We start from the raw sequence: 13,126 nt of genomic DNA on the forward strand, positions 1-13,126 counted from the left end.
TGGTTACAGAATAACCCATAGTTTCTGGACAATAGGTCCTAAATTGAAATAAAAGAAAAATGAGTGTTGGGTACAAAAGGTTAATTCAGTGTGTCCCAAGTCGGTCTCCCTGAACCCTGTGGTTTGAGACTATGGGAAGATTTTCACGCAGTCAGGAATAGAGGGTACCTTTTCGGGTCCTTGCTTGCTCTGATCAAAGGCTTACCCTCAGGGGCTGTAAAATAACGACCGCGCTGAGTTTTACGAACTTTTGCTGCCGTCATTCTTATCCGCTATGAAGAAGACCCATCTGATGGGGCTGGCTGGAAAAAGCCAGGGAAGATCAACAGATCAACAGACCTTCTCCAGATTAGGAATCAACATGGTGAAACAAGAGGGATTCTACATCTAGTGTCAACCTGGAATTAAACACAAATGAATAACTCAAAATCTACAAAGCTCAAAGTGTGAAATTAAAAGAGATTGTCACAAGTCTAATTATGGAATCAGAGGAGATTTTATACAACTAAAAACCTAAAATTAAGAGAGATTTTGTAAGTTTTAGAGTCAGTAAATCTGATTCAGTTTGAAGGATTTAGTAGACTAGAACTATGTACAGTTGAAACGTCCTAGAACCTCAAATGTACTTGCTGGATCTTTCCTTAACTTTGAAGGAAATCTACTGAACCTAAGTTTTGATCTGACCAGGGTACTACTTTAGTATAGTAGTGCTTTATGTCGTCTAGTGGTGTTGGGTTCTAATGGGGGAGGGAACAAGACCTATCCAGATACCCAGCTGGAGGGCGACCCCCCTGAAACCCCCACCCCATGATCCCCTGAGGTGGGGAATAGATTACCCAGAGTAAAGCCTGGAGAAGGAATGGTGGACATTTGACTCTTGTGACATGGCTAAGCCAGTCACAGTAACAGCTTTCCCCCTCAGTGGTCTTCAAATTGGCCAGATCATCTGGTCGAGCAGACAGTAGGGGGAGGTTATGTTGTTGGCCGGATGATCCTTGAGCTGGCCCCTGGTCGGCCTCTTTGGGGTAACACTTTATGAAACCAATTAAGTTTCAAACTGTTCCAGTTGCTTCAGACCACACAGAAATTATATCACATCCACAGACCTTCTCTTGCTATGCTGCCGCTAAAGTGATAGAAGAAGGTACTGAGGATGACTTGGATCACTGAACATGGTTTTAAAGTAGGATTTTCGTGTTCCAAAAGACACTGATGTCATGTTAGATGAGTTAAAAGTCTGTGACAGACATTTATGTTCTCTTATATTTCTTATTTTTGCCTTAGCCCATCTCTTGTCAAATTCATAAAATTGCTATGAGAATAGAATAATTGTTGATGTTCATCTGGCCTCAATGTTCTCAATGTTTTTTTTTCAGAGCGAGGACTCAGATGATGATGAACCTTGTGCCATCAGTGGTCGCTGGACCTTCCAGAGGGATAGCAAGCGGTGGTCTCGGCTGGATCAGCTGGACCTGGACGTCTTCTCCCCTCCAGCAGGGGATGTCATGTCTGCCCCACCCTTCCTTGCCTCCCAGGATAAGCATCTGCCTGGAGGCCCCTTGTTACGGGAGGGTGTTAGCGCTAGTGCTGAGAGCGTGCTAACTGATCTTAGCGAGCAGCCAGAGGTGGGATCCTTGCACAGTGCTGGAAGTGGTGGCCGTGGAGGCTCGCGTAGCACTACTGTCCCCTCCAGCCCTGCTACCACCACTTCTAATGTTGCTACAGCCTCCACTACCCGTGCTAGCTCAGTTGCTAGCATCTGCTCTTCAGGGACATCTGGAGCTAATGAGGACTCTCTTTCTGAGGGGCTTCCCTCTCCACTGGAACATGGAAGCTTTCCATTTGAGGCCAAAACCATCTCAGGAAGTAGTGGAGGCAGTAAAAGCACGCGTTCAAGAGCCAAGAGCTTCCTAAAGCGTATGGAGAGCCTGCGACTGCGAAGTAGCAGTACAGCTTCAAAACGCAAGAAGAAGGGTACAGCTGGCCAGGGAAGACTGGAGATCAGTGGGCCGGTGTTGAAGGAAGGCTTCGATGAGGACAAGCTGCGTCAGTTAAACTGCGTTGATATTGCTACTCTAGACTGCAATGGGAACCGCAACCGCAGCATCTCTTACTCCACCCAGACAAGCAGTGGAAGCACAGGAAGCAGCCAATCAGAAACCAGCAGCGGCAGTGCCGTGAGTACTCCCAGTCCGGTTACAAGGGCACGGAGCCACAGCACAGCAGCTGGCTCGACCAAGCGGGCTGGGATGTACCTGGAAGGTTTTGACCCCTTCAGCCTGGTTTTGGTGCAGGAAAATAAGAACCTGGACAACCAGAATCGAGGAAGAAGAATAGAACCTAACACGACTGCTGAGAAGAACCAACGAAACCACAAAAGGTTGGAAGAGAGGCACACAGAAGACGAGAGAATGGAGGACAAAAGTGGGGTGATTTACTTCTTCTTGCCTGAAGGTCACAAGCCCGGCACCTTCCCCAAAGCACTTGCCGACGGCAGACCCTGCCATCGGGTTGACAATGCAAACCGCCGGGCACCCCGTCGAGGCTCCTCCACCTCATTAGACAGTCGGTTGAGTTTGTACGACAACGTGCCCTTCCCTGAAATGGCAGATGAGGAGGAGGAGGATGAACCAGAAGGAGAAGAAGAGCCAAAGATGGAAGAGGTGCTTGAACAAGTTAGTGACTTGCAGCGATTGGTCAGCGCTTGGTCAGAATCAGGGCCAGGGGATGAAGAAGAGGAGGAAGAAGAGGAAGGGGACTCTGATTCAGCTCTGGATTCTGCTTCCCCTTGTCCGTCATCCCCGTTGCAAAACCGTTTGGAGGAGGCAGAGAACGGAAGTGACCAGGAGAGTCCGCTAGGTGAACAGGATGACTCACTCAGCGCCAGAGAGAGACGAGATTCTGGTGTGGGTGCATCACTCACTCGTACCAACAGGTTAGATGCTAACACATCTTAGTACAAGCTTTTGCTTCTGTGAAGATATACATCAATAAATTTAAAGTAGAGGAGAAGGAGTTTATGGATAAACGTAGCTCACAAAGACTCGCATAAAATCTCAAAAATCTACAGATTTCTAAAATGTGCAAATTGTTGGTGCTGTGCATCGAGCAAACCCTGTTAGGTTGAGTGTAGCTTTGGATTCGGGACTCAAAACTAAACAAAGTGCATGTAGGCAAAAATAACTCAGGTAAACAAAGCTGGTTGAGGACCAGTTTGCTCAGGAGGTTTAACATTCCAAGCATTTACATGGCCCCTCTTAGAAACATTAAAAATTCTTGGAGGGAGATTGTCAGACCTAATAGTGCCCTTACAAAGCCTTAACTCCAGTAACTGGTAGTGAACTGACTGTTCATTACTACTTTATTAAGCAATAAATAATATTTAATAAAGGTAAAATAACAGACACCTGCAATATTGTGCAAAAGATGTATGATGCCCAAAAGTCCTCAGGAAAGGATGTGCTTTACCCTCTACTGCACACATGAGAGCAATTTTTAAAAAAAATATTCAATTCACTTTTTTGCACAAAGTGGACCTGATTATTAAATTCAAATCGAATATGTTGCTTCTAGGCAACATATTTCTGCAAATTCTCATAACACAAAAATTATATTGAATGTTAAAAAATACATTTAAAAGTGTCCACTAAGAGATAGTATGACCACCTACATGCTTTTTATCGACGTACTCAAATCAATCCCTTTATTGTTAACCCTGTCATTGTCGTTAAACATGTATAATATTATTGTAAAGTCAGGAAAGTGTGTATGTTGCCCTGAGGCAACATTGTGCGACAGAGGGTTATTTCACATATTAAGGCTTAAGAAGTGCATTCCGAGGTAGTTATAATGTCCCCCGATTATGCTTTATAATGTCCCCCTATTAGTTATAATGTCCCCCTATAATGCTTACTTTACCACATCTGTCCATTCTCTCTCTGCTACTTTCCCTGGTTTGCTGTTTCTAGGTGTCTCCTTCATTAAATTCTGGTTTGGTAGTTGCAACTTGTCTCCCTAATGCATACGTCAGTGTAACAAACAGGTGTGTTAGCATCAGTGCATGATTTCCGCATGTCGGGAGATACGCAGAGGTAGAATTCAGGTCTCCTCTTGTAGTTGCCCTTTTCCACTGTTTGCCATAATATGACTGAGGATCATGTAGGATTAGGGCATCGAAATGAAAATAAAGGAGTAGAAAGGAACAGAAATGGGTAAAACGGGAAAAAGAGAGAGTAAGAAAGTGCATGTCAGCACAGCTCTCCTTACATAACCAAGCCTTTGAATGTAGCACTCTCGTCTCTTTGGGATACGGCATCCCAGGGGAATCAGCAGGGATTCCATAAACCCTCCCAGCACACACACACCCTCTATAATGAGATCTTAATTAATCCCACTTGTCTGAAGAGGGTGTGGGTGTGTGTGCGCATGTATCATTTGGTTGAATGTGTGTCCACATTGCTGAGTCCATGCATGCTTAGCTTTTGTACCACTGATAGTACAAGGTGTTAACCTGGGTGTGTAGGAATGTGTTTAAATTTGTTTGTGACTGTATGTCAGCAAATGCGTTTGTGTAATCAGTGCGCGATATTTTATGCAATTTGTGATATTTACAGTAAAAAGAGTTGAGATATTCACCAGTTTTTAACCCTTAGAAGAGTTATTATTGTTAGGGATGCACCAGTCATGGATTCTTACTGGGGCACGGGAACCAAAATTCAAAATGCACCTGGACAAAAACCGAAACTGAAAACTGTTGTATGTACTAAACTTAAAAACTACATGGTAGTAAGGAAAATGCACTTTTATTATTGATGAAATCTGATTTTAATACAAAATTGGACAAAATTGAGCTGACAATAGAGAAATACAGTATACGTTGTGTTACAGAATGTATTATGAAATCCAACGTCCCTGAAAAAAAAGGTACTAAGCAGGTAAAATTGCTGTTCATCAAATGTAAATGTAAACACACCCTCAAAGTTTTTTGAGGTGGTTTTAAGGTCTAAATGTGAACTTTCAACCATTTCAAATGTTTTAAAATAGAAAAGTAAAAAAAAATACCTGGAGACAAGAGAGGCTGTGTGGAGTCAATACAACCTTAAACAAATACAATTACAATGGACTATTGTACAATTACGTTTCCTAACTAAGGGTAGGTTTTCCCCAGTGTTGATCTGCTGCTGCTCAAACTGTTTGAACATGTCTGCACTGACAAAAAAAAAGACGTTTTTAATCCTTGTTTCATATTTTCATGATCATTCAGTAGATTCGTTGTGTTAGATTAGAAATCAGAAAGTGTTTTTTGACCATTTTTGGCCAAAATTTTGGTGCAATTCCCATTTTGATTCCCTTACAGCCAAACTGGTTAATGATGGATTTTATTATTTTTTTAGCAATATTTTAACCCGAAATGTGTAATTGATATTTTTTGGCCAGTATTTAAATTTTATTGAAATGGGATTCATTTCTAGAAATAAAGCTTCAGGCTTTTGTCCCTCAAGAAGTCTAGCATGTCAAATTTTTTCAGGCTTGAACGCTGAATGTTGTGAGCCAGACTGCTCGTTCACATCTATTCTAGTTCCTGTCCATTCTAGTTCACTCTTCCCTGAACTTCCCTGAGTGCATATTTCAGAGTTCCTGTGTGTCTATTTCTGCATTTCACCTGCTGTTCCAGATTGAGAATTGGGATTGAGGTCTGCTGGTTTTGTTGCTGTCCCAGTGTTCCATCACGTCAAACCAGACACCTTACAGTTGTCATCCTGGAATGTGGGAATGACAACACTGTGTTCAGCTCTGACATGAAGCACAAAGTTAGTTTAAGACTGGGCCAAAATGGAAAGGAACTCAAGGCAATTTGATGCTTAACCAAGACTTGGAGAAGAAACCTAGATCCAAGTTTGAGAGTCCATTTTTTCCATTTTGATTGGGGGAAAATGAATCAAGAACGTGTCAAAAATGTTCGGACGTTTTTTTCTTTCTGTTAAAAAGCACATTCACTTTTCATCACTTTGCTTTCAGCACAATTTCTCTGCTTGTTTCCATGAGCTACGAATCAACAATTGAACAAGATGTAAGAACAAGCATTTCAAGGTGTGGGGGGGGGCTAGCTAGGAGGGCTAACTGTATTTGTTGACATGTTGTTTATAGGCCTCAGAAGCTGCGCTGGCCCAGTTTCCAGAGTTCCCATAGGCCGAGTGTGACATCGTCTCTGCTACAGGTGGGCTGCCAGTCTGTCCTGCAAATGAACCTGCTGCAGAAATTCAGCCTGCTGACGCTCACGGCACTGCTGGAGAAACATACACCCACCAACAAACACGGCTTCAGCTGGTGAGTCTGACACAAACACACCCACCTACAAACACAACTTAAGTTGATAAGTTCCAGCACTGGTCAGTGATAGATCCAGGGCATCTTCTCAAACTGTCGCCGATGCAACATCACCAGACAGCTCAACACGCTTGGAGTAGAACACTAACTGCCAATACTGTTACATCAGCTAACAGATGCCTGCAATGGCTTGCATCACACTAAGTGATGGGGGGGAGACCATCCTGCCCACCAAGTGATAGCAAGGTCAGTTATGATCTTTCACAATCCTGGCCATGGATGGCATCGCCAGGGATTGAACTGGACACTGCAAGGTTGATCCAAAATTAGCCCGTCAAAAGCTCTGTGGTCAGAAACGGACCATTGTTGAAGGGCATGTGTAAGACTCCAGTCCTTGCAGGCCCCAGCACTGCAGACTTCAGTGTTCTGCCTCATTGAACACACCTGATTCTCATCAGCTAATTAGCAAGGCTTTCATGAATGTAATTCAGAGCATTAGATGAGGGAACTGGATGTTCAATCCTGGTCCTGGAGATCTACTATCTTATAGAGTTCAGATCCAAGGGTTGAAGCTAAACTCTGCAGGGGGGTCTCTAGAACCAGGATTGGGCACCACTGGGCTACAGGTTGGCTAACACAAACTGTGCATGAACAAATCGGTGTATCTCCACACAGTAGATGGAGTTCAATTCCAACCCCGGGCAACCATGCCGCACCAATAAGAGTCCTTGGACAAGACTCCTAACCCTATATTCGCCTATTTCTGAAACATAATTTAAACTGTAAGTCGCTTTAGATAAGAGTGTGGGCCAAATGCCATGAACTTAAATGCAAACAGATGGTCTACATTCTTTACAGAGACTCTACAGAGTTACAAGGGAGGGGTTTCTAACAAAGCAGCCAAGAAATGTATACTAACCCCAACAAGAGACCACAAAAATGAACAGTATGCTTGGATTCACATTGTGAAAGGCAATCAGCTTAGTATTTTGAAAGCTTTCTTGTGTTTTCATGAAAGAACTGTACATCCTTGTGGTGGCAAAGCTCATACTGATCCACACATTAATGAGTTGAGTTACGAAACCATTACACACCACACTGGGCAGCGGGCTAATGCCTGTTTAGCAAACACCAGCAACAAGTCTAACAGTCTGAGAGACAAACAGCCGGAGTGCGGAAGTTCAAGGCTGTGTGTGTGCGAGTTTGGATCCATTGTCTAATCTCTTTCTGTTTATCCTCTTTCTGAGGGAGGTGGAAACAGATTTCAGCTGCCCTCAGCCTCGAGAAGTTTCCTTTACACGCAGACATAGATACGCACAAGTTTGTTTTTATTAGACGTCAGAACATATGCATGCCTGGTATGTGTTACAGATTAGTGGTGTCAAAGTTAATGTGTTAATAATGTGATAATGTGATAACGTTTGAACCATCCACAGTTTCAGGCTGAAGCCCAGCCGCAGTGCGCAGTTCTGCCACTGTAGCCCTCTTGCTCAAATACAGCATTTTCCATTGATGCCTCTCTTGATAAAAATGATTTATCTTGTGTGACTTGTGGGAAAACTAATAGATAAATCAACAAATGAGCAATCAACAAACAAAACCGACAAAAAAAGTATTATATGCAATAATAATATGTCCCACATGTATTATACGTATGTAAATAACTATGTGCTGGTTTCTCAGATATGGATTTAACCTGGTGTGGGACTAAATTCTGGTGTCAATGGAGAATTACCATTGGGAATTCTTTTCAGTGTAGTCTTAGGCTCAATCTGGGAATCTGGCCCTATATGTGATATGTATTATATATATATATGTATATGTAATTAACTTATGTGCCAGTTTCCAAGACATGGATTAAGCCTATTCTTGGACTAAATTTTTTGTGTAGTAGTGAATTACCATTGGAAATTCGTTTTAGTCTAGCCTCAAGCTTAGTCTGGGTCTGGGAAACTGGCCTTAAATGTAATAATAATATATTCTATATGTGTTATATATACATAAGCATCTACATGTAGTATCAATATGTGCTTTCCGTCAAAATGTCAGGAGCATTTTGCTGGCTCTGTAGGTTAGAACTGTTTTTCTTGGACTGTCCTTCAGTGAGAACATTTTTGTCCTTAAAATGTATTAAAAACCACATACCAGCCTCCTGTAAGCACTCGCACATTCCATTATGAGTCTACATATTTGGCTGCAGCTGTGTTTTTTCATAGCCTTAAATAAGAAAAATGAGCTAAGCACATTGGATATGATTGAGTTATTCAGTAGATTTTGGGCTTCATGTGCTGAAAGCAGTAAATCTCTTCGTATTCATGTTCTTATGACGTCACTCGTTTATTAGTGGACTGTAGTTGAGATCCAGTGCAGAAAACTCAGTGGCCCCACTTGCATAACAGTTAAAGAACGTCACTGGCCTGTGTGCGTGACAGAAAGTCTGTAGGGTCAAATGTAACTCAGAGTCAGTCTCGGTTTTTAACCGATTCTGTATATATAGTGTGTTTTAATATCCATTTCATTCAAAATACTGGTCAGTTTCTGGACATCAGACTACTGGCAGATGGATGTTTTTGGTGTTTGTTTGTCACTTGGGTTACTACAGCAATGGCCTAGCAACGACTTCTGGTATGACACAGAAATGGCCTAGCAACACGTTAGCAGCCACCTGGGATACCATAGCAATGGCCTAGCAACACGTTAACAACCACCTGGGATATAGTAGCAGTGGCCGAGCAACATCTTAGCAACCAGCTGGGACACCATAGCAGCAGCCTAGCAACCACCTGGGATAGCATAGCAGTGGCCCAGCAACATCTTAGCAACCACCTGAGATACCATAGCAATGGCCTAGCAACATCTTAGCAACCATCTGGGATACCATAGCAGCAGCCTAGCAACTACATGGGATAGTATAGCAGTGGCCTAGCAACATCTTAGCAACCACCTGAGATACCATAGCAATGGCCTAGCAACATCTTAGCAACCATCTGGGATACCTTAGCAATGGCCTAGCAACATCTTAGCAACCACCTGAGATACCATAGCAATGGCCTAGCAACATCTTAGCATCCACCTGAGATACCATAGCTGTGGCCTAACAACATCTTAGCAACCACCTGGGATACTTTAGCAATGGCCTAGCAACACCTTAGCAACCACCTGACATACTATAGCAATGATCTAGCAACATCTTAGCATCCACCTGAGATACCATAGCAATTGCCTGGCAACATCTTAGCAACCATCTGAGATACCATAGCAGTGGCCCAGCAACATCTTAGCAACCATCTGAGATACCATAGCAGTGGCCCAGCAACATCTTAGCAACCACCTGATATACCGTAGCAGTGGCCCAACATCTTAGCAACCATTTGCGATACCATAGTAGTGGCCTAGCAACATCTTAGCAACCACCAAGGATACCATAGCAGCAGCCTAGCAACATCTTAGCAACCACCTGGGATATTAGCAACACCGTAGCAACTGGCCTTTGTCAAGCCAACTTAAAGTTCATTCACGTTTTTTTTTTCCCTTCTAGTTTCATGTTTGTGTTTAAGGAATGTCAGGTTATGAACTAAAAAGCTCATTTCAAGTGAATGTAGTGCACTTTTAAAACTCATTTAAGGTACCCAGCTGGACTTTAAGACCATTGTTGACCTTTTACATTGTTTGCGTCTTGCTAAACAAAAATGTACCTTTACAGTACCTTTTTTTCTGACGTTGTAGAATGAGTGTATTATATATGGTCTAGTTTTTAACCAGGGTCCGTTTGCGTGCTTGTGTTTTTTCAGGGCCGTGCCGAAGTTTATGAAGCGGACGAAGGTGCGGGACTTCAAGGACCGGAGTGTATTTGGCGTCCCACTGCAGGTGAACGTTCAGAGGAGTGGTCAGCCCCTCCCACAGGGCATCCAGCAGGCCATGCGCTACCTCCGCAACCACTGCCTGGACCAGGTGCGTGGACATTGTTCACTTTCAAAATGACAGTTTGTGTGAGCGGGACGGGTCATACTGTGGAAAGAACAGTTTATAAATTGCGTAATGCTCATATTTTTAGCTTTTTTGTTTAGTATACAATGCAGGGTTATATAAGTCCACACGCGGAGTTCTCACTGAGTGGTTTAAGTCTCTCTTTCCTGTGTTTGGATTTTCTAAATCCCACAGACCGATCCATCAGCTGGCTGTCAGCACTGAGAGAAGGAAAGAACACTGGTTCATTTTTAGCACTTGAACTCTTTAGTGCGGCTTATAAATTTGAATATTACTCATTATTATTATTATTATTATTATTATATGCAACTTCCAAAATAGGTTCAATTTTCAATAAACATAAAATCAACCAGGAGGAAGGTTTGACTGGAAGTCTTTCAACTTTACATGCAAAAAAGTTGCTTTACTTGAGAAGAGAAAATGCGTTCTTAACTTTTAATGTCCAGTTGTATGCAAAAGGTGCCTCTGGTCAAATGATAGAAGTTAACAGCAGTGGTTCCCAAAACTGGTCCTGGAGGACCCCCTTCCCTGCACATTCTTGGATTTTCCTGCCAAAACACACCCACTTTAATTCAGGAAGGGCCCGTTAAATTAGCGGATTCGTTGGTCAGGTGTGTTGGGAGCACAGTAAACACTAAAATGTGCAGGGCAGGGGGTCCTCCAGGTCCAGACCACTGATCTATAGAAAACACACTCCACATTTTAATGCACAATGATTTTTTTATTTTATTTTATTTTATTTTAACATATTAGAAAAAAAAAATAAAACATAAAATGTTGCTTGTGCGAAGGTTATGGCACTTTTTTTTTGTATTTTTTTTTCTGTATATATAACTCAACAAATAATTCAAAATTGCGCACAAAATTTTGCATAAAAATGCCATATTTTAAGAAAATTTTACTGGGGTGTTCAAACGTTTGTATACAACTGTACGCACATTTTTCACACACTGAGAAATAAGAGTAAAAATCCGAACAAAATATGAACTACATAACTTAAAAATGCTTATAAAGTTCTATACATTGTAAATAAAGATAAAAGTCACAGTGTCAAAAAAAATATGTCTATTTTTTACTGTCAGAGCTTTTCAATTCTAAGATGTTGCCAGCAGCATAAAACATCTTAAATATTTAATATTTAAGTTAAATGCTTAATAGATATATTTAAAGCTATAAACAAATGTTATTTATTTAATTATCATATGTTAATGTAACAAACATTTTGGAGCATCTCTATTGGTCCATTCACTGTGAAATTTTAACACTATGTAAAGAGCAAAGCTGTTGTTTTCCCTGCAACAACTAGATAACAATCAACAATCAATAATAATAATGAATGAAATACTGGAAAATATTGAATAGCAATCATTATGCCTTCTTAATTGCTGCTAATTGCTCATTAAAAAGTTATTTAGTGGATTTTGTGCTCTTGGTAATGCATTTCAGCCAGTCAGGTGTGGTGTTGGTAAGTGGGATCTAAATAGCTCTATTTAGCAGAATGCCAGTGTTTCTATTGAGAGCACTTCCGTCTGTGATGTTACATAGTTTAACTGATTAATTACCATCGTTCCTCTGTAATTTTCCCTCTATCTCCCCGTACAGGTGGGACTTTTCAGGAAATCGGGAGTTAAATCACGGATCCAGGCACTGCGGCAGATGAACGAGTCATGCGGGACAGATGGGTGTGGGGTCAGTTACGAAGGCCAGTCGGCCTATGACGTAGCAGACATGCTAAAGCAGTACTTCAGAGACCTGCCGGAGCCTCTGTTCACCAGCAAGCTCACTGATACATTCCTGCAGATTTATCAATGTAAGAAAATACACACACGCTCATATATATATATATATATATATATATATTATATATATATATCATTTATTTAATTTCCAGTCAAAATGGTTATTAAATATGAGATATTTATTTTTCGGGAGACATTTATGAGGAGTTTAAAGATAAAATAACCCATGTACACAGAAGTTTAAGCTAAAAAAAAATGATACAAAAAAGAGGAAGAGAAAATGGGAATTCCTAACAACCACCTGGAAGACCTGGTAGACACCAAAACTGTCCCCATCAGATAAACAGCACTTAAAGCTTTCATCTCTGAGAGAGAGGAGAAAATCAAGCTGCTTCAGATCTGAAAACATCCACAGGTGTTTCTGTCCATCCTTCCACATTTACATTTATGGCATTTGGCAATCGCTTTTATCCAGAGCGACTTAAAGTTTCATCATTTTACAGGCGAAGGTAGTGTTAGGAGTCTAGCCCAAGGTCTCTTAGTGGTATAGTGTAGGGTGCTTACCCAGGCAGGGGACTGTACCCCAGTCTACAGCGTAGAAAGCAGGGGTGTTACCTACTACTGCATACCAACCACTGAGGAGATAAAAAAGGGGAATGTCTGTTTTGACTGGAAATGAATCAAAGTGCTTTGAATTTTACTGGTATCACACTGCTAAAGTCACCATTCTGTTATTGGAGTAGGGATTCGCGCTACTCTACTCACTTCTGGCTATTTTGTTTGGCACCTAAAACACTAGATGTTTCATAAATGGCACTGACATTCACACACCCACATACTTAAGGTTGTAGACATCAGTAAATGTCCTTGGTATGAACAGTTGTGCAAGAGCGCGAAAGCAAAACAAGCAGACGTATGAGAGGAAATAGCTGTTGGATGACACGTTGGCAGCTACGAATTACTGTCCTACTCACCAATAACCTAGTGTGTGAGCTCACCACACATACATACGCACACACAAACAGTCACTCATACGAGCCAGGGTGTCTCCACTGCGCAGCGACAGCTGTACA

General features: G+C 41.8%; 1 protein-coding gene across 2 annotated transcripts in view; it reads left to right on the plus strand.

Annotated features, from left to right (window-relative positions):
- dlc1 (DLC1 Rho GTPase activating protein) overlaps positions 1-13,126 on the plus strand; it is a 163,177-nt gene that overhangs the window by 135,859 nt on the left and 14,192 nt on the right. For both annotated transcript variants that reach the window (XM_036583570.1, XM_036583571.1), the window contains 4 exons: positions 1,377-2,935; positions 6,148-6,327; positions 10,119-10,278; positions 11,917-12,124. In XM_036583570.1, the coding sequence (XP_036439463.1) occupies positions 1,377-2,935; positions 6,148-6,327; positions 10,119-10,278; positions 11,917-12,124 (2,107 nt within the window). The remainder of the gene's footprint in view (positions 1-1,376; positions 2,936-6,147; positions 6,328-10,118; positions 10,279-11,916; positions 12,125-13,126) is intronic.

The sequence above is a fragment of the Colossoma macropomum genome, unplaced genomic scaffold, assembly GCF_904425465.1.
Source record: "Colossoma macropomum unplaced genomic scaffold, Colossoma_macropomum, whole genome shotgun sequence".
Lineage (NCBI taxonomy): Eukaryota > Metazoa > Chordata > Actinopteri > Characiformes > Serrasalmidae > Colossoma > Colossoma macropomum.